The following is a 21311-nucleotide window of genomic DNA, read 5'->3' on the forward strand; positions in this document are numbered from 1 at the left end:
GTCAGCTAAGCACAGAAAGCAGAGCTCCGCCCCCCAGGTCAGCTACTCCCACCATCCCAGCATACAGACCGCATGTCAGATGCTCTGAACTGGTTCTGAAGCAGGTGAAAACCTGGCCAGCAGGAGAATCTCTGCTCCTTGGGAATTTTTAAAGCACAATGACTGGCACATGTTCACGGAGGCTGCAACCGACAGCGAATCCACCAACTTGTAAGAATACACGGCATCATTGACCAGCTACATCAGCAAGTGCATCGATGACGTCACTGTCTCCATGACCATCACCACATGTTCCGATCAGAAGCTGTGGAGGACTGCAGAGATGGGTGCACTGCTGAGGAACTGAGACTCCACCTTCTGGATAAGTGACAAGGCGGCCCTAAGTACAGCGAGAGCCAAGCTGGCCTGGCCCAGCAGAGAGGCAGAGCGCATACACGGCCAGAAAATCCACAGTCACTTCACGGACAGCGGTGACACGTGTCGCATGTTGCAAGGCATTCAGGCCATCAGCAACTACAGGACAACATCACCCGCCTGTGACAGTGATGCCTCCCTTACAGCTGCGCTGAACAGCTTCTACACTCGGGTTGAGGTGCAGAGTGACGTGGCAGTGAGGAAGACTACATCTCCTACCAACGACCAGGTACTGTGTCTAACCACGGCTTCTGTGAGGAAAACTCTATACACATTCAACCCACGGAAAGCTGCTGGACCAGACAACATTCCTGGCAGAGTGCTCAGAGGATGTGCAGACCAGCTGGCAGATGTTCTCACTGACATCTTCAACATCTCCCTGAGCGGCGCGGTCATTCCAACATGCTTCAAGGCCACCTTTGACCCCATGGCGAAGAAGTCTTCAGTGTCCTACCTCAACAACTACCGTCCCATCGCACTCACAACGATCATCATGAAGTGCTTCGAGAGGCTCGTAATGAGGCACATCAAGACCCTGTTACCCCCCTGCTGACTCACAACTGTGCAGCAATGCACAGCTCGAATCACATCATCAAGTTCGCCAATGACATGACTGTGGTGGGTCTCATCAGCAAGAACGACAAGTCAGCATACAGAAAGGAATTGCAGCAGCTAACAGACTGGTGCAGAGCCAACAACCTGTCTCTGAATGTGGACACTGAAATCAGCATCACATCCCAGTTGTTCTGATGTGGAGTGTGGAGCAGAAGTACCAAAAAACACAATGCATTTCCACTGAAATTAACCTGACTTAAATTGTCTCAGTAAGGTATTGGGCCACCACGTGCCACCAAAACAACCCAGACATGTTCAACTGGTTTGATATCTGCTGCTCAAAAACCATAGCACATAATTTACCTCGTTTTCACTCTCATTGAACCCTTCAGTGAGGCATTGGGCCCTGTAAATGGGGGCGGAGTCATCCTGGAAAAGACCATGCCTATCAGGATAGAAATGGTTCAACATGGGAGGTAGTTAATCAGTGAGAAGAGCGTGACGCTTCACTCCAAAAGGACAAACGGACGAAAAATAACGCGCCCCCAACGCCCCACCAAGTGAATAACAGAGCCAGTTTTTATCTTTTATTTTGCCAACTGTGTGTAGATGTCCTCAAATTTCAATCTAACAAGCTAAACATTCTCTAATTTTCTCCCTTGCAGATCTCATCAGCTCTGTAGTCTGCCTCTTTGTTCTCTTTTTTGGTCCTTTCTGCTTCTCACCACAAGGGGGCAATGGAAGGACCATCAAAAACCACAATACGTCAGTGGCTTCATATTATACAGGAGTCTCTCAATATTTATTAAGGGTTTTTGTTTTCCGTGTGTTTGCATGCGTGTGAACATGTGTGAGAATAATTTATTTTCTTCAGCCCAGTAATCACAAGATTTAATTTACTACCCTTATCAAATTAAGCCTGTAGCACTGGCCTATTTCCTTCAAATACAATTAAATATGTAAATAAGTATACATATCCCCAAGACTTAAAGTCATACAGAGAATGGAAATGATTATAAAAGTGTCGTGGGCTGTTTTCAAACAGCATTAGGGTTCAAAGCCAATCCACATTTTAACTGCCTTGAGTAGAGTGTGTGTTCTTGTGATTATCATCTGCATCGTCCAGCCTAATAATGATGTAAAGTTATGTTTAAAACAGAAACCAAAACAGATGAATAACCAGACACTGATATTGAATCAAAACACAGCGGAGTCCATGGATACATAATTTAATCAAATGCTGCCCTCCTATGGCTTAATTTAGTAACTATCATTAAGATTTAAAGGGGACTGTTTAGCTTTCATGATCAGATTTCTTGTGGCAGGTGGAAAATGAAATATGGATAGAAGGATGCACCAAAGAACAGCAGGATGCTATCAGCTCGGCACAGCTCACACAGGTACACATGTACCAGGAAAGAGATGATTTTAAAAATGTGGATGCATTTCTGAAGTAGAGAGCGAGACATAAGAGAACAAACTTTCTCTTACAAAAAGTTATGCCTTCATTATGGCTAGTCAGCCGTCAGCCAGAGGCGCGAGTGGGATTTTCAGAAGCACAGAGCCGTGTTGAATTATTGATGAGCCTGCAGAGCCTGGCATAAACAGGCAACACACTCAACATTCCCGCCTGTCCTCATGCACAAACAAATGCACGGAACGCTGGGCATCAACAATTGATGGTTAGAGTGTGGCTTAAGGAGATGAGAGCTGTCCCTCCACTGAGAGAAGTGAATCCTCATGTTAAAAAGAGAACCTGGAGCTGGGGAGTGTGCTCAAGGCAAACGCTGCGGCTCTGCTCTGATTGAGCTGTGTGTGACTGAGATCAAAGCACACCCTCCCCACCCTCATCTTCCTGAAAAACACAGATCAGAAATACAGCACAGTGAGAGAATGACTAACAAATAAGCGCTGAATCTCAGAGGCCAAGCAGAATCTCCAGGAAGGCAACCGTACTGACTGGACTAGCAGTGTGTGTGTGTGTGTGGTGAAGTAGTGGAGCTCAACTCGAATGCAGGTGTGCAAGTGAACATGCATGTGAACATATGTTTATGCAGGTGTGTGTGTGAGGGGCTGCCCTTTTACCTCCCTTAAGGCTGCTGGTTTCAGCTGAATGTGGGATGGGATATTTTATCTCAGCCGAAGGTCCAATCAATCAGCACGACAGCGATGGAAACCCCCAGTGACTCGACTCCTTCTGCCCATCTACTGCCCCTCCAGCACACACCATTACTCAGCACTAAACCCATTACAGAGTACTAAAACACACACACACACACACACACACAGTTCTCATGAAATCTGACATCAAGACAAGATCAAATGCCTTCTGATTATTATAGTTTTTTTGTTTACATTTTATTTAATTGGCACCCTGTCCAGGGTGTACCCCACCTCGTGCTCGATGCTCCCTGGGATAGGCTCCAGGTTTCCCCGTGACCCTGAAAAGGATTAAGCGGTATAGAAGATGGATGGATGTTTGCATTTTAATTACATTTAATGAAGACTATATAAGATGGCATTTTTTCCTATAATTAATGAATCTACCCTACTCGAGTATAAATGGGTTCTTCAAAGGAAATGATAGTTCTATGCGAAACCAGGTCAAAATTTAGTCTTTTTTTTTTCTAGCTAAATGCCAAATTTGACAGAAAATTATGAACATGTGTCAATATATCATTCCACTCTTTGTGTGGGAATGTGGACGATTTAAACAAAATAAATAAAAAAATAAAAAATAAAACGCAGCCCCTGCCAAAATCGAAAAAATCCAACTTTTCAGTGACATCAAGCGCTTTAACCTCTCAACCAATCACGGAACAAGTGAGAAAAACAAACATGGAGGACAAAGTGCTGGTGAAAATTCTGTGTTGTTAGCATGCAAATATAAGGAAATTTGTGATTACGTTGAAACGAAAGAAAAATGGCCAACATTCCACCTTCGCAATATAATATTTAAAAGATATATATAATTGCTAAATAAACATCTCAGCCCATGAACTGCAACTGGCTCTGATTACGCTACTGAAATTTCTCGGTTCCTGAAACAGTTCCTGGAAACTGAAAATGTTCCTGCAGTGGAGACGTAGCAATGTAAAGATAAAAAGATGAATACGGGGCACAAATGTGTTTTTAGCGATCTGGGATAACAAGATACTTGTAAATTAAATCCGCAGGCAGATGTGCACAGCTGCAGTCCTGGAGATCCAAAGCCAGGCACAGTTTGGTGATTTATCTGCTTGAACACACCTTCTAACCCTGATAATTGTCTGGTGAGCTGAATCAGGCATCTTTGATCATTAAACTCGGCCGGACTCCGGCCCTCCAGCACTGGAGTTGTGCATTGCATGTCCGAAGGGATGTTTATTAGCAGAACTTATTTTCCAAACAATATGAAATATGCACAATTAGCACAGTAGTACAGTATACAGATACTCATAAATGATTCAGGCCCAGCTCACTAATGACTGCGTAACGAGCTGATGAGTTACTGGTGGAATCAAAACATGCTTAAGGAAACGCTACTCTACAGAGAGTCTATCAAAACAGCATAGTGGCGCCGTGAGGAGGAGGAGGGCAGGCAGGAGCTCGCTCAGATTCAGTTACATTCACTGAAAAGCTTCTGACTGAAATTAAAATGTGTAGCTCATTTGTGCCATCTACAATGAAACAGTCAGAGATTTAGCTCAGTAACAATGTTACAGTTGTTTAGACGACTCAAGCATGAAGACACTAATACAAGTCTGTTTTCCCTGAAAAGTGGACAGAGAGGACATTCCAGGATGATAGGAATTTAAAAAATAGATAACTGTGTCATCTAGTAAAAGGCATTTGTTCAGGTGCTAGCTGGTCAGAAGTTGAAAGATGGATTGCACCAACCATATCAGTATCCATCCATTCATTTTCAGTACTGTTTATCCTACACAGGGTCGCAGGGATTCTGGAGACTATCCCAGGGGACAAGGTGGGGGGACACCCTGGACGGGGTGCTAACAGAACAAAAGAGACAATCGTGCACACTCTCATTCACACACTAGGGACAATTTAGAGATGCCAATCAATGTACAATGCATGTTTTTGGACTGAGGAAGGAAATCGGAGAACGTTCAAACTCCTCACACACAGGGCGGAGTCGGGAATCGAACTCTCAGTCCCGGTTGCTACCAAGTCAGTGTACTTTTATTGAATCAAATTATAAATACATGTAACCTTAGAAGAACTTCCTACAGATAGACAAGTACAAGCGATCACTATAAGAGTGGTGGTGTAGTATTTTTAGCGTGACTTTTGTAGGTTATTCAAATAATATAGTTAAAAAAAAAAAAAAAGGCTGCAACAATAAACAATAATCTGTTGTAGCAGAGGAAATTTTGATTGCAGGAATTTGTAAATATATTCCCATATGATGAAACTGTATATGAAACCTTCCAGTGTCAAGTATAAAGTAATGACATCCTTCTGTCAAACAAGAGATTAGCAAAATTGCTTACTAGCTTTTTTTAAAAAATAAATAAATAAATAAATAAATAAATTTTAAGGTTCTCAAGAATCTCCCAGTAAAGGGCTCCATTCCTTGTTCCTTCAATTATATGAAGTCTGCCAGTACCATGTGATGAAAAACAAACCCACACCATGATGCTTCCTCCTCCAAACTTCACTGTTGGTATAGTGTTTTTAGGGTGATGTGCAGTACCATTTCTTCTCCAAACATGGTGTGTAGTATAACAGCCAAAAAGTTCAAGTTTGCTCTCGTCTGACCAGACTACACTCTCCCAGTATTTCATAGGCTTGTCCAAATGAGTTGTAGCAGAGTTTAAACGAGCTTCGACATGCCTTTTCTTTAGTAATGGAGTCTTGCAGGGTAAGAGTGAGCAGTGGAGTGCATTGCCTATTGTTTTCTCTGTGACGATGGCAACTGCTGCCTCCAAGTGTTTCTGGAGCTCTTTCTGAGTGGTCCTTGGCTCTTGGGCTACTCTTCTGACTATTCTTCTGTCTTCCTGGTCAGATATCTTGCGAGGAGCTCCTGTGTGTGGCTGGTTGATAACAGAGTGATGTTGCTTCCACTTGCGGATTACTGGAGGATTCAGAAGTTTTGAAATAGGTCTGTATCCGATTCCATCAATATGTTTTGCAACAATAAGCTTGCAAAGGTCTTGGGATAGCTCTTTGCTTTTACCCATCATGAGATGTTTCTTGTGTGACACCTTGGTAATGAAAAGCCTTTTTATAGACCATCAATTTACTAACCCAGCTGATATTAATTTGCACAGATAGCAGGTATAATTACTTATGGATTTCAGCAGGTTCCTTGCCTTGGAGAACTGCTTTTTCTTAGCGTGTTCAATACTTTTTTCCTGTGTCATTTCACTTTATTACACGTAAGTTTATTTATGGACTTTAATGTTGTGAATTCTTTATATTTCCAGATTTTTTGAGTTAATACTGATGTCTGGTGAAAATTTCATGTGAATAACCTCATTGGAAATACATTTACTGAAAAAACTGTTGTCGCGTCCAATACTTATTTCCCCCACTGTATACACACACACATTTTTTAAATTCTGTACGTTGACGGGTGGTGGTAAAGCAGATTAGGTAAGGCATGCAAGCCAAAGAATGAACTTCTCAGGGGGTCCTAAATTCCAGCCAACACTTTGTCCATTCTGTCCATCGTTTTCTCTGCTTTCTATGCCATATCAGCAGAACAGCAGAGAAGCCAAACCCTACACTTTTCACTCATCCCCCCGGGATTAATTTATGGCTTTCCTAGTCCCAAGGAACCACATTTTCACAGACTATTAGCCTGGCACTCATCAGTCCTCGTTGCTGAACACGGGTTGTGTGTGTATGTATACAGTACACATATATCATAGTGAACAAGGCTCATTAAATACCTGGCACATGTTTGCAACAGAGAACAATTAGCCCACAGCACAGCATTGCTCTCGGTCATGCTTTAGCCAGGTGGAGCTCATCGCTAATGGTGAACGAGACTGAGAATTAAAGCATTTATTAATACATGTATAATGCAAGCCAGTTTGAAATGAGGGGTGATGCACCTGTTTTCAATGCTAACCACTGTTAAACAGAATAGAGCTAAACGAAAAGTTGCTGAAGCAGGAACAGATGGTCTGGAGCTTAGCTTGCCAGCACGATTATAGAGGACACTCCTGAAAGACACCTACTTTCAGAAGACCTGAAAAAAAAAAAAAGGCAGGAAGAAATCATGTTATAGTCCAGTATGTAACCTCTCTCGTTCCTTTCTCCCGTCTTTTTCCAGAGAAAACTCATAAGCAGGAGTGAGAGCAGAAAGGGGTCAAATAAATTCAGTAACATCGGAGAAGTTATTGAGCCCCATTTTCAGTTCACGTGCAGACAGGTCATGTAGCCTGGGATGGGACCCTTGTGTAGAGAAACGCAGGGTGGGAATGAATTTGCACGTCATGTAGAGCAGGCGTCAGACACAGGCTTGAGCAGCAATTCATCACCAACAGCAGACGCCTGTCAAAGAGCGACGCTGAGACGGAGAGGAAGGTTTGGGGGTGCAGGGACAACATACAGCTTGTCAAAGTCCCTCCATCCCCCTACATAAGACAACCATACACCATGGAAGACTTTTGAGAGGTGGAGGCTTCTTTCTCACATGTACAACACTCAAGGTCTGAGACGTAAAGATAAACTTGCCCACACACAGATGGAAGATCCAGCCGAGTGAAGCCAAACCAGAGACCAATTATCCCACATTGCAGCCCCCTTTAAAGCTGACAGGATAACCTATGACCCCTTCTTCTTCATTCCATCGACTGGATGGATCTCTGACAGTCACACGCCCCACATGGGAGTCCGGAGAGAGCAAGCACGCACACACACCAATCTAATGAGGCTCCATTGTTGTCGGCCTTGTCACAGCTTATTTTTATTGTGCCATGTCAATTAACCTCATGGCTTATCTTATGCCTCGCTCACCCACCCTGTTGTTTTAGGACAGACGAAACCCCTTGGGCTTTGTCGTGGCATTATGGGGGGTTCTTAAGATTGTGATGGAAATGTAATTGTCAAATTAAATAAAAAAAATTTAAAAAACACAATCAAGGCACAATTCATTACTGTGATAAATTACTGTTAAATGTCACAACCAAAGCATTGTTAGTGCAGCACTATGGCTAAGTGGATAAATCATGCTTTGTGGCTGAAATGTCTCTATTGAACCCATTAAAATGATAAAACGTGGGCAGATATATATATAACTACGTTTTAAATGACAAATCAAAAGAAATGACTGAACATTGTAACAAAGTTAACCAACACTTAGTCAAAAATATCAGAACAAGGAGCATTTTTATATTACTATATAAAATATTTTATATTACTATAATAATAATAATAATAATAATAATAATAATAATGTTTATAACCTCTTGAAAGAATAAAAGCAACAAAACTAGCTGAATTTTTTTTAACAATGTAATTTGTGTTTAAAAATTATGTTTTATGTATTATGTTTTTTTACCATATTAATATTGAGGAAAGTAAAAAGAAAAACGTTGAAAACTCTGCCATTTTTTTTTCCCTGATGATAATTTCCGGCAACAGAGGTGAGAAGATTGAGTGACAGGTGACGACACCATTTCACAAGCTCATTCTAAACCTACACGGCATAATCTCCCCAAACCCCCATTTCAAGTTGCTGTTTTATATTACAGCTTGGAGTACATTTCAGATTAAAACGAGAGCTAAACGGTCCACATCATCTACACTGCTTCATGTCTGCACAATGAAAAGTAGGCACATACTCATGGAAATATAAGAGAGCCAACTTTCTTAAAAAAAAAAAAAAATCTTTATTGTTCTTAAGGAAGGAGTTACAACAAACATGCATCTTACCACAACAGAAATTAAAAAGATATTGCACTGGTTTAACTAGCAGTTTTTTCTTGTTTTTTTTTTTTTCCTTTTCAAATCCCATCTCTGTTCATTTGTACAACCTGTCTTGCGCAAAAATGGAAGAAGAAGAAGAAAAAACCCCACAGAGAACACAGGACATATACTATAATCTCTATGTACTGGGGAAATCCCTCAGGGAAAGTGGTGTAGCACCTATTCTGTCCAGATGTCATTTCATAGACTTATACTATGCAGTGTGACTGCCTTCGTGGTCTCTTTATTTACTGGTGCTTTAGTGGTTTTGTTTTACAGACAGAGGGTAAGAAGGGCTGGCTGTAAAATCACACGCCCACGGTGTGTTTGTGTGATGCCATATGGCTGCAAGACGTATTAGTGAACAACTCCACAGGATCCTGGCATTTTAACCAGATCTGAGCATACAGTATAGTATAACTATACAACAGTGAGCATGTGAATACAATACATAACACAGTTAACCCAAAAAGTCAAGGTTCAGACCACTTTTTGTTCCTAATTATTCTAGATTTAAAATTACTTGGATATTATACTAAGTAACAAGGTATAATTATAATGCTTAACCATGAGCTGTGGACTGTAATAGACATTAGAGTCCAGTGGAATGCTGGAGACCAACACTGCTGATTTGTTTCTTAAAACACACACACACTTGGGCCTCCTATTGTTAGACACTCAGTGGTTTGACCCAATCATGAAAATTGTATATGAGGTTGGTCAGTATAATTGAGAATCGTCACACACAAATATATATATAAGTCTGGTTTTCTAAATTTGGCATTTTAATTTCAGATGAGAGATTTCGGATTAAATCATTTGCTCTTAGCATTATAAAGAATCTTGGTTTAGTTTAGAGTTAAAGCAGGAGAATCACCAAACTGTGCTCGACTTTGATTAAATTAAACAGTAGTCATATTCCAGTCCATAGCTTACGGTTAAAATAATCCATTAACACTTTTTTTTAATAATTTCTACCCACCTCCACACTCGTTTAACCTCCATCCTAGACTCAGTCCTAATAAAGAGGTAAACGGTTTATATCTTCTGGAGGGAACAGATTCAGATACAGCTCAATATTTGGTCCTGTGTATCAAGCTGTGAATTCAGGACAGAGCCACTTAGATGCATAATGGCAAACCGCCAACTCTAAAATACAATAAGACACAAAAAATGTAAAATACCCACAGAAACCGTGTAGCTTGAAATAAAGCTTCTGGCTCAAAGAGCCGTCAAAAGCTTTTCATTTCATTTGATGACTAATTTCTCCTTATTAAGAAGTTATTAAGAAATCAAAGTTAGCTGCAAACTATAGTAGGGTTGTTTTTAAACTGAGATTTTCAGGACTCACCTATGAAATGACATTCATGAACACGCTGCAATTAATAATAAAAAACAAAAGGGTTTAAAACTGGATCAGTTATGAGCCTTCCTTGATGAATATATAGCATTGTAACAGCGTTGTTAAAACACTAACTGAAAGTAATTGATATTCTGTAAATGTCAGCACAAATAGGCTTAAAAACCCAGTATGAACAGGAGAAACGGGAGAGTGCACTTAAACTTCCACAGGCATCTGATTCACTTACGTTGGTGTAAACACATAAATGTAGCCACATAACATGACAGGTAACAAGGGGTTAAATGATTGGTCAAACCCCTCAAGACCCCAACAAGCCCTGGGATCTGATTGGACTGTATTTTATTAGTTTTCATATGACACAAAGTAAAAATGGATTGTGCAAATACATCCTTGCCTGCTAGTAATAAATGTCTAAATCAGACACTGCTGAAATGGCAAAGACAGAATCTAATCTAAGATACACTCCCAATACACTCAGATATAAAACTGACACAGAACTTTAAATATCCGTTTATATAAGAGCGCGCACACACACACACACACACGCTCACTCACTCACTCACTCATTAACAAGCCTGTACAAGTTTTCTGACTTTAAAAGATTAATGGCAAATATACAGAAAGAACACAGCAAGTTGGTCCAGATCCTAAAAATAAAAACCATTTCAGTTGTTATTAATTATAATAAAATAAAAAAAAGAGAGCAGGGGCTAGAAATAAAAACAAAACATTTCCAATTAGGCGCACTTTTTTCAGACATCAGTATGAAATCAGACGACGTCATTAATATCAGTACATCATATACAATCATCTATACATCAAGCATGTACATGTGGCCTGATGTTTTACCATAATAACTAATAACACACGTATCCTGGCAGATGGAATAAGTTTGTACAGCTAAACAACTTGAAGAAACATGAAATCCTGCCAACAAATTAAATATATTTTTTTTAATCACACATCTAATTTAACCTTTTGTTCTTAACTGGGAAACCTGTTTTAAATAATATTATAGGCTCTTTTGCGTAATTAATTTTAGCACTAGTGAGCAATGTGTAATATTCCATGCATGCAATTTGTACAGTACTCAAACTGTTGGAAAAGTACTGTAATAGTCACTGATGGAAAATGTAGTGGTGGTTTTCAGCCAACTGAATGCAGGATTCTACTACATTAATAGAAATTGCTAAGCATATGTTGATTTTATTGCTGAGATACATCTTACCTCCATCAATGAATGGCAAACAGACTTACAAGTGAGGACTTTTTAATTTATATTAAGGCACCACTAGACCTAAAACAGCAAATAAAGTGAGAACCTAATTTCCCAGTGAACACGCACTGAATGTTACAATGTTTGTCTTCAAATGGTTTATTTCTAGCCCCATATTTTCTTTTTTTTCTGAACTCAATAAAACAATGCTGAGAATAGTGGTAAAGAGGAAAATAAAAGCAATCCAAAAGTCCTCAAATAAAGAACAATCCACAATGAAGCTGCTAAGCTCCTTTGCTTGAATTTGCTTCTTTCACTTCTTTCCTCTCAAGGTTAGTGTGAAGTATATTTTTGTATTTTTTAACATGCATGCTAGGCGAGTTGTCTTTTTTTCTGTGCAAGACTGCTATGTCTTCTTGCTGGATTTGTCTTGCTGTGCGGAGGAACTGGCTTTGGCCTGGCTCTGGGAATGTGCTTCAGGGCTGGGCCTCTGGGAGGCACTGCTCCGTGGAGTTCCTGGCCTCTCCTGGGACTCTCCTGGTCCTGATGAGCTGTCTTTTGGGATGGAAGGCCTCTTTGAAGCTCCTGCGGTTTCCTGGAACCTATGTGAAGTCGAAGGTAACTCGGATATTGCAGGGGACTGTCGAGTGGGGGATTCAGACTGTCGCCCTGTTTTGGAGACAGAAGCAACTGTTGGAAATGTCTTTTCAGGAGAACGAGAACTGTTCAAATGTGGATCTTTGCTTTTTGGGTGAACCATGTCTGCCTGAGGTCTGGTCTCCTTACTCCGCTCAGTGGCATCTTTGGTCCCTGGGATGTTGAGCTTGACCGGCCCTAGCATGCTCTTGGCCACTGTGGCCAGCTGGGAAACCACTTTATCCACTCCACTCTCAGCTGCTATGGAGATGGAGGAGGTTGCTGCAGCAGCGGCAGCTGCTTGTCTCCGGTTGTCTGCATCCTTCATCTCCTTAGTGATGCCTCCAGTTGGTGGAGTAGGGGTTTGGGGTTCTCGGGTTATGACAGGCACTGTGCTGGGCTCTTGCTTGCTGATCACTTTGGCAGTCCTACGGTCTGCAGTGGGTGCTAAGGGTTTGACAAAAGGGTCCTTGCTGACAGTCGTAAACGCGCTACCAGGTGTAGAAAAAGTGCTGGTCAGAGAGCTGGGTTGAGGACCAGGTGTTTTACTGCTGGACACAGAGTCCTGAATCTTTCCCCGTCTCTCGCTGGAATTTTCTGGTAGGGCTGAGGTAGAGGCAGCAGAGGGAGTAGATATCAGGGTCTGGGTGGGTTCTTGCTCAGATTTGTTAGCTGCCAATGATGAAGGTTGGGCTTGCGTCTGGTTTTGGGCCTGCAGACCTTGGCTGAGCTGAGGAGAGCCTGGCTGAGCCACTGTGCAAGGGGTCAGAGGCAGAGTAGTTAAAGCAGCAGGCCCTGTCCTGATATGTGCGGATCCTATCACACTCGTGGGCCGAAGCACATGACTAGGAGGGACAAAGGTTGTCCTGCGTCCATCCTGGCTGTCCTCTGAACCCTCATCTGTCTCATCCTCAGAGGAATCCACTTCATGGATGGCATCCTGCTTCTGCAGAGACTCTCTGCGTTCAGCACGATCCTGCCGGATAGCTGACAGCTTGTCCTTCAGCTTGCTCTTACCAGGAGCCAGCCCTAACGATCCAGTGGCAGAGTCGGGGCCTTCCTGCCGACCTAGCTTACGGGCTAAAGGCTTCTGCAGGGTGGCCTTTTCGGCTGGAGACACCCTCCCTCCCAGAAGAGTCTCACTAGCGCACTCCTGCAAGCTCTGCAAACTTGGCTCCCGCTGGAGCATCTCCTTCTTAAATTCGGTGTGTGCGATTTCCAGACTGTGCTTGCGGCCAGCGCCCACCGGCAGCTTCTTATCGGCAGCGGACGAAGGAGAGGGAGACGAGGAGGAGGATGAGAGTGAGGCTGCCAGTTTCTCCGCTGACTGCACACGTTTCAGTAGAGGGGAGCGAGGCGGGTCAGCACTCTTCGGACGCGCGATCTGGCGCACCAGCGGAGGAGAAGAGTGCAGTTTTACAGGAAAGGACTGACCGATGGAGGAGCTCAGGAGTGCATGGCTGGGCAGTGGAGAAGGGGAGCGCTGAGGGGAAGTGCTCTGGGGCGTTGGTGAGGGAGTACGGGCCAGTGGCGACAGGGGAATGTTACCAGCAGACTTGCGCCGAGGGGAGCGGTACTGGCGCTGCAGCTTTGGGGCCAGGCCATGCAGGGAACTGGGTCGGATCTGACCAGAGCTGGCAGGAGAGTTTGGCACGCTGGAGCTGGGAGAGCTGCTCTGAGATGAATTTCCCCCAACTGCAGTAACAGACAAAAATCCACATACTGCTACGGTGTTCTACAAATCATTCAAACGTACTTTTAAAATATATAATCACATCATATACATGAAAAATGGGCATGGCATTGAGGAATTAATCATCTATAACAATATGATGCTGGTGATGGGTAGGTTATCAGGTGTAACTAGAATAAATATATGCTGTTTGATGACTCAGTTGGTGTGCCGGAGACAGAAAATTACTTATGGAATGCACAAGTGTTACTCAAGTGTCAAGTCTGGTGTGAATTGTAGGTTAAAAGTGACACAAAAAAATTTGCTGCTCAATTACAGTGGAATCGTTAACTTTATGACCAGAAGTGCTACTAATACTAATTACTGTACCGCCAAAAAAAATGGACCAACATTTAACAAACGCATAAAGACAAAAGAGCGAGAACATCATTAACGACTTTTTTTTTAAATTACATGGCGTTACAGCTTTACGAAGCACTTTGTGAGTTCAGAGCATTAATACTTATTAGGAAGAATAAAATGCTCAGATGTGAACAACAGCACAACCCCAATTCCAAAAAAGTTGGGACGCTGTGTGAAACGTATATAAAAACCAAATGCGATGATTTGCAATCTTCACAAATATTCACAATAGAACAGAGAAAGCATATCAAATGTTTAAACCGAGTAAATGTACCATTTTAAGGAAAAAAATAAGGTCATTTTGAATTTGATGAGAGATTCATGGTCTTCGTTGAGGAACATTATTCTGAAATTGTTCCAAAATTTGTGGATGCAGTTTTTTGCAGATTGGTGAACCTCTGCCCATCTTTACTTCTGAAAGCCTCTCTAAGATACTCTTTTTTTTTTTTTTTTTAATACCCAATCATGTTACTGACCTGTTGCCAATTAACCTCCAGCTGTTTATTTTTACTAACACTTACTTTTCCAGCCTTTTGTTGCCCCATCCCAACTTTTTTGTGACGTGTTGCGGCCATCAAATTCAAAATGGTACATTTACTCAGTTTAAACATTTGATATGCTTTCTATGTTCTATTGTGAATAACATATGGGTTTATGAGATTTGCAAATCATTGCATTCTGTTTTTATTTACATTTTACACAGCGTCCCTACTTTTTTGGAACTGGGGTTATACATAGTGAAGCACGCTGAAAGCTTTACCCGAGTGGGCCGAATCCGGTGTGGAGCGGTAGCCCTGTGTTGGGGAGCGAGGGGACATGTGTGTGGGAGATCCAGGCACACTCTCACCCGATGACACAGAACGATTCAGAGATGACAAGCTACGACTGGTGTGCAGGAGAGACGCTTGCTTAGTGATCTTCCGAAATAGGGAGTTCCTCTTCTTACTGTGGAGAATTTCCCCAAATGCACAAAACACACACAGTTTCAAGTCAATATAGAGAAAGTATTAAACTATTCCTATCCCCAACCATAAACAGAATGAAAAATGAAAGATGCCATGAACTTCACCTGTCCTGTCCCTCTCTTGTTTTGGTCTTTTTGTTGCGCCGAGCCATTTTAGACTTGCAGCTGCTTTTACGAGCCGGCCCAACCTTAATGGATGTGTTCTCAAAGGGAGTGGCTGATATAGACACCTTATTTCCACTCTGCATGAAATAAAAGCCAGTTTTAGATTCACCATGCTCGATTTGTAACACGACTTGAGCATGTTTCTGTGTTTGTACGTACCTTGAGAATGAGCTCCACGACCTCGGTGTGAACAAGCCCGTGGACCGTTTCTCCATTAACGTGTGTGATGAGGTCTCCCTCTCTTAGACCTGCTTCATGAGCTGGTCCTCCCTCCTCCACATGCTGGAAAAAAAGTCAGCAGACTCGCTTTAATTATCCAGTTAAAACAGGTTCCAAAAATTCAAAATGATCTCTATTAGAGGTCTAACAAACTCACCCAGACCATATGGTGTACGGTGTAGATATCAGTGTCTCCCATGTAGACACGGATGGCACGCAGCGTGAAGCCGTACTTCTTGCCTGCTCGGTGGATAACGATGGCAGGTTTCACGCTGCAAACAGCCGGTGATAGGTCCCTGCTGGGAGACGAGTCCCGAGACGATGGATTGGAGGACAGGGAATGAGGAGACATGGGGCTGGCCAGGGGAGAGGCTCCATGGTGCTCTGGAGCCGAGGAAATTGGTATTAATAAAATATAAAAATTCACTTTTTTCACGTTATAACACTTCCTGAAAAGTCACCATAATAAATTGCTTGAGAAATGGAACATTTTACAGCACAACAGGCTCTTACATGTGAAATGTCATAACTAGGATGTTCATCTTCCTCTGTTTCTTCAGAGAATCAGGCAGAACTACTGCAGTAACCACTGACCAGTACTCTGACTCAATTTAATCAATTAAAAAAATTCTCAACTTAAAATGAGGCTGATTTTAGGAATTAAGAAGTTGAAGGAAAGACTTGCTTTAAAACATCCGTATAATAAAATGACAAAAATTGAAACCCCACATGTTCTACTACTGTGAGTAAGGAAGAATGTAAGGAAATCACCATTTAAGGCTGAACGTCCTTTCATTCGTTTGGTCACAGAGGCATGCACTCACCTGTAGGAATCATGAGCGACAGCGCAGTGGCCGAGGCTGATTTGATGACCTTGTTGAGTGGCCGTGACGTGTGTTTCTCAGTGTCTCCTGACAGCAGTCTATGGCGAGCTCGACGGACTGCCAGGTCGCTGATGGCTTTGGGAGTGGAATTATCTGCTCCCTCAGTACTGCTGCAGCGAGGAGGTCCTCTATCCACAGAATCGCTACCGCTGCCAGCTGCACACAAGGCACATTACAGACAATAAATGTTAGTCATCCATAGTCAGAAGCTTAACCCATGTGATCTTAAAAGGTGCGTGATTAAATGTTTGAAACCGGTGTTGTAGACAAAAATGTAATCGTGCCAACATAATCATTTCTTTCAACAGAAAACTAACATTTTATTTACAAAAAAAAATTTTTTTTAAGCGGACGACTCGGTGCGAAATATTCCGAAAAGCTGCCAATACGAGTCCAGCGTCGGTGTGAACTCCTTTAACACTGTTTAAAAAGCATCTCGGGGAAATTCCTCAAGAAATCGGTTGAGAAAATGCCAAGAATACATTTCTGGAAATTCTAGGCGTAATGGGCGTCTACTGTGAAGATGCTAAAATACTCAATTATTTTGATTTATTTTGGATTTTTTATCACAACATAATTCCCATAGTTCCATTTGTGTTACTCCAGAGATTTGATGACTTAATATTATTCGAAAATGTGGAAAAAATAACAATAAAAATAAAGAATGAGTGTTTCTAAACTTTGGACAGGTAGTGTAATATGTAGTGGATTGCAGAGACGGCACTGACGTGTGAGCGTGCCGCGGGTGGCTTGGCTGGAAGTGGAGCCTGGTGTGATGGGAGAATCATCCAGTCGGAGCTCCCTCTCCACTGGGAGTTCTGGGATAGCAGAAGGGAGCTCTTCACTGCGCTGAGCCCTGATTGGAGTCTTCCTGGTGCCCTCCTCCTCGGTGGAGATAGCGAACCGAGGCATTTCAATGATTGCAGAGCAGCAGCGGCGGCGTACTGTTAGAGGGGGGCTGGAGTCGCTCTCAGTGTGTGAAGACTCTGACACTGACAGGCGCTTACGCAGGCTGAAGATAAACATACATGTAAGTTAATAAATAATCCATCCTCAAAATTGGATAACAGAAATATGTATGTAATGAATAAAAAAAAAATGTAAATAACAATTTTGAATGATTATAAAGTAGTATACCAAGTATACAAGAAAAAAAAAAAAAACAGTTACTACAGCTATGCAATCCTTTAAATAGATAAGGAGTCCAAAGTGCATGACTTGAATTAAATCTGCATGGCACATTTATGTATTCTTTCCATCAATCTTCCCCAACCAATCCTCAAAATCTGTCCTCCAGTCACCTCATATCTCTTTGTAAATCTCTGGGTTTACAGCTTGCAGGTGCAGCTTTTTAAGCAACAATCTGTTTTGTTTTTCTTTTTAATCATACGTCTACCTTCAGGTAAAAATAAGCAGTTGGAAACTAATAACTGAACGATTTTTGTTAGCAGGGCAGAAGGATAACCGCAGCCTAAGAGTGTTCCCTTTTGTGATTTTTGTGTTAAATTGCTATAATGAAAATTATATTATAGATGATATTTTTAATGTCGTTTAAAGCCTTCATTTTTACATCGCTCTTTCATGTTTTTGGTGACCCACAGATACACCATACATTAGTTTATTAATCACAGTAACTACTAAAACAGAGCACGTACATTTCAGGTGATCCCACCATCCAGCTGCGGTCCCGAGACTTGAGGCTGCTGAGACTGTCGAGTCTCTCGGTGCCCTCCTCGCTGAGACTGCGCTTGGTGGGGGGAGGAGTGCGCTTCTCCTCGTGTAGGGACAGACGCTCCATACTGCTGTAAACCTGATCAGGAAACACGAGACGCTGTACACCATGTCTCATTGAACATGTATAGATGCAATACAACGGAGAGGTGTGTGTGTGGTGTTGTTTTTTTTTTTAAGGGATGCACTGGTTCAATATAGAGTGTGTGTATCAGAACATAAAAGCTGGATCAGAGTGAAGTTAGTAGCACATTAGGTCTTCAACGAAGATCATTGCACGTTTGCATTCAGAAACGTGATACGTTTTGTACCTTGTTAAATCGTGGGGAGCAGGAGGAGAACTGGCGGATCTCCAAGCGCTCATCGTCATTGGTATCCTCTTCTTCCTCAGAGTCCACGTGGTGATACCTGTCTGAGCGAGCTATTGAAAAAGGGAGAAATGCATTAAAAACAGACTCAGGCTGTGCCTGTGTGAGACTGACAGATAAAAGCAGTGCACACCCCTCCCCACCACCTTTTTTTTTTCACTCCATTCCTGGTGAGAAAAAAAAAAGTGGCTTATTTGAAGACTTACTGTCAAAGTAGCTGGTATCCTCCTCAGACTCGAGCTGAGGGATAAACTCAGCTTTCTGCCTCAGGAGACTGTTCCAGTCCAGATCAATGAAGAACCTGTGCTGCTTCACCTCAAACGCACTTCCTGAACAAAGAGAGAGCGAGAGAGAGAGGGAGAGAGAGAGAAAGAGAGTGTAAACAAAAACAGAATCATAAAGAGCTGGAGACTCAAAACAGAATATCAAAACACAACACAAGAACAATGAACAAGACAAGTACACAAGTTTGATTTCACTTTAAGAAAAAAACACTAGCACTTCAGTCGTTGCGTGTGTTATGTACGAGCGCAGACCTGTTCCCAATCGCTCCAGTGGGTTTTGTCGGAGAAGTTTAGAGATGAGGTCTTCAGCATCTGGAGGAAGAGCTTCGTCCCCCTCAGGCCACACTATCTCATCTGCAGCAAAAAGTCAAACAGGCAACAAATGTACTTTACCTGTATGATCAGTGTAAAGTACAAACTATCATGGGGACAGTGCTCTGTTCTTATTACAATTACACGTATATAGTGCTTTAGACACAAAGTGCTTCACACAGATTGGGGGGACGTGGGGGATCTCCTCAAACACCACTAGTGTTTAGCATCCACCTGGATGATGCGAAGGCAGCCATAGTGTGCTAGAATGCCCACCACACACCAGCTATTAGTGGAGAGGAGAGTGATGAGAGAGAGTGATATAGCCAATTCAGAGATGGAGATTATGATGGCCATGATAGAGAAGGGCCAGTGGGGGATTTCAGAGGACTACTCTTTACTAGAATTGTCCTGGGACTTTTAATGACTACAGGACCTCAGTTTAAGGTCTCCTCCGAAAGACGGTGCTGTTTTTACAGTATAGTGTCCCCATCTATACTATACTGGGGCATTAGGATCCACAAAGGCCACAGGGTGAGTGCCCCCTGCTGGCCTAACTAATACCACTTCCAGCAACAATCAATTTTCCCCAGGAGGTCTCCCATCCAGGTACTGGCCAGGCTCAACCCTGCTTAGCATCAGTAGGAAACCAGGTGAGAACTGGAGGGAGATATTTCTCTGGCAACCATCTTGTTGCCAATCACCTTGTCCTCAACCATCTTCCTTAATACCATTTCCAAGTGCCCTCAGAGAGTACATACAGGCCTTGTCTTTGTCCCTTCCCCATTCATTTGTTCTCCATCACCATTTCTAGCCCAGTCCCTTTCCTTCAGGACCATCTCTATCACCATGTTAAGCCCAGATGGTCACACACTCTCTCTGATTACATAAATATATCAGGCTTCTATTCATGTTTGATTTTCCCCATTCTTACAAATGCAACATGCAAAACATATTCCAGTGCAGAGATTGTTGTAGATATTTGTGTGGTTTCATAAATCGATTTTATTACCTCAGAATTATTATGTGCAGATAAAACATTACTGTTAAAACATGAACTTTTAGGTGACACCGGAAGGTATTCACAGGATGTGTCTTTTCCCAGCGTTTAGCTCACTAGTGCTACTTTCCATATGTTTATATCATGTCAATTCTTTTTCTGCAAAGGTTGTAATATGCTCTTGATTCGTTTTTCTTTATTTCTCTATTTACTTTATCACCCTTGTTAATTTCAGTCCTTGTTCGTATTAGCGTATTAACATGTTAGAGCGTAGAATGTTCTCTGTGGTCTTTTTCAGTGTTTTTCCATATTATCCATCATCTAATGTTCTCATTCGCATACTCGTATCTCCTGAAAAAAATACCTGAAAGGGAAGTGTGTAACTTTTCTACAATTGGTGTAATAGTAACTGTGCTACTAACCGCTGATGACTTGTCCAAACAGTTCTTCGGGGGTGTCTCCGAAGAAAGGCGCACAGCCCACCAAAAACTCATACAGGATGACTCCCATGGCCCACCAGTCCACTGGTTTCCCATAACCCTGTCTGAGTATCACCTCCGGGGCGATATATTCAGGTGTACCACACACCTAGCAGGCAAACAGGATGCAGAGCAGGTTTAGTGAATGACCACATGAGAGAAGAGGAATATGGAAACTCTCACAGACGTATACAAAAGTCTTTACCTGCTTATCTAAGAACTCACGGGCGTCTTTCTCAATGTGGCCCTCATACAAGTTAGTGGTGAGACTCATAAGACCAATCTTTGACAGGCCAAAATCTGTCAGTTTGATGTGGCCCATTGAAGTGATTAGAAGACTGAAATAAAATAAATAAATAAATAAAAACACAGTTGATGAGCAGGTGACAACAAGTGCTCTCTAGAAATTCTTACAATAAACTACAGAGGGAAATTTTGAAGCTTGGGAGCAAATTATTGTCTCTGTGTGTGTGTGTGTGTGTGTGTGTGTGTGTGTGTGTGTGTGTGTGTTTACATCTCTTTCTGCATGTGCCTCGATTTGTGTCTCTCTGTGTTTGAGTATCGATCTGTGTGTGTTGCAGTCTCTGTATGTGTGTCTCTCTGTCTGTGAGTGTTGGTCTTACACTTGGTGTGTGTATTTCTTTGTCCATGTGTATGTGAGTGACAGTCTCTACCTGTGCGTCCTTGTATTTCTCTGTGTGTTCATGGC

General features: G+C 42.2%; 1 protein-coding gene across 6 annotated transcripts in view; it reads right to left on the reverse strand.

The window, feature by feature from the left end:
- Window positions 1-8794: 8794 nt before the first annotated feature.
- Window positions 8795-21311, reverse strand: part of mast2 (microtubule associated serine/threonine kinase 2) — a 151399-nt gene continuing 138882 nt past the window's right edge. For all 6 annotated transcript variants that reach the window (XM_053636474.1, XM_053636473.1, XM_053636472.1 and 3 more), the window contains 13 exons: window positions 20808-20940; window positions 20546-20711; window positions 19064-19165; window positions 18734-18856; window positions 18471-18580; window positions 18084-18238; window positions 17157-17440; window positions 16369-16584; window positions 15702-15928; window positions 15485-15607; window positions 15266-15402; window positions 14957-15141; window positions 8795-13796 (listed from right to left, as the gene is read on the reverse strand). In XM_053636474.1, the coding sequence (XP_053492449.1) occupies window positions 11872-13796; window positions 14957-15141; window positions 15266-15402; window positions 15485-15607; window positions 15702-15928; window positions 16369-16584; window positions 17157-17440; window positions 18084-18238; window positions 18471-18580; window positions 18734-18856; window positions 19064-19165; window positions 20546-20711; window positions 20808-20940 (3886 nt within the window). In that variant the 3' untranslated portion in view covers window positions 8795-11871. The remainder of the gene's footprint in view (window positions 13797-14956; window positions 15142-15265; window positions 15403-15484; window positions 15608-15701; window positions 15929-16368; window positions 16585-17156; window positions 17441-18083; window positions 18239-18470; window positions 18581-18733; window positions 18857-19063; window positions 19166-20545; window positions 20712-20807; window positions 20941-21311) is intronic.

The sequence above is a fragment of the Ictalurus furcatus genome, chromosome 11 (genome assembly GCF_023375685.1).
Source record: "Ictalurus furcatus strain D&B chromosome 11, Billie_1.0, whole genome shotgun sequence".
Classification (NCBI taxonomy): domain Eukaryota; kingdom Metazoa; phylum Chordata; class Actinopteri; order Siluriformes; family Ictaluridae; genus Ictalurus; species Ictalurus furcatus.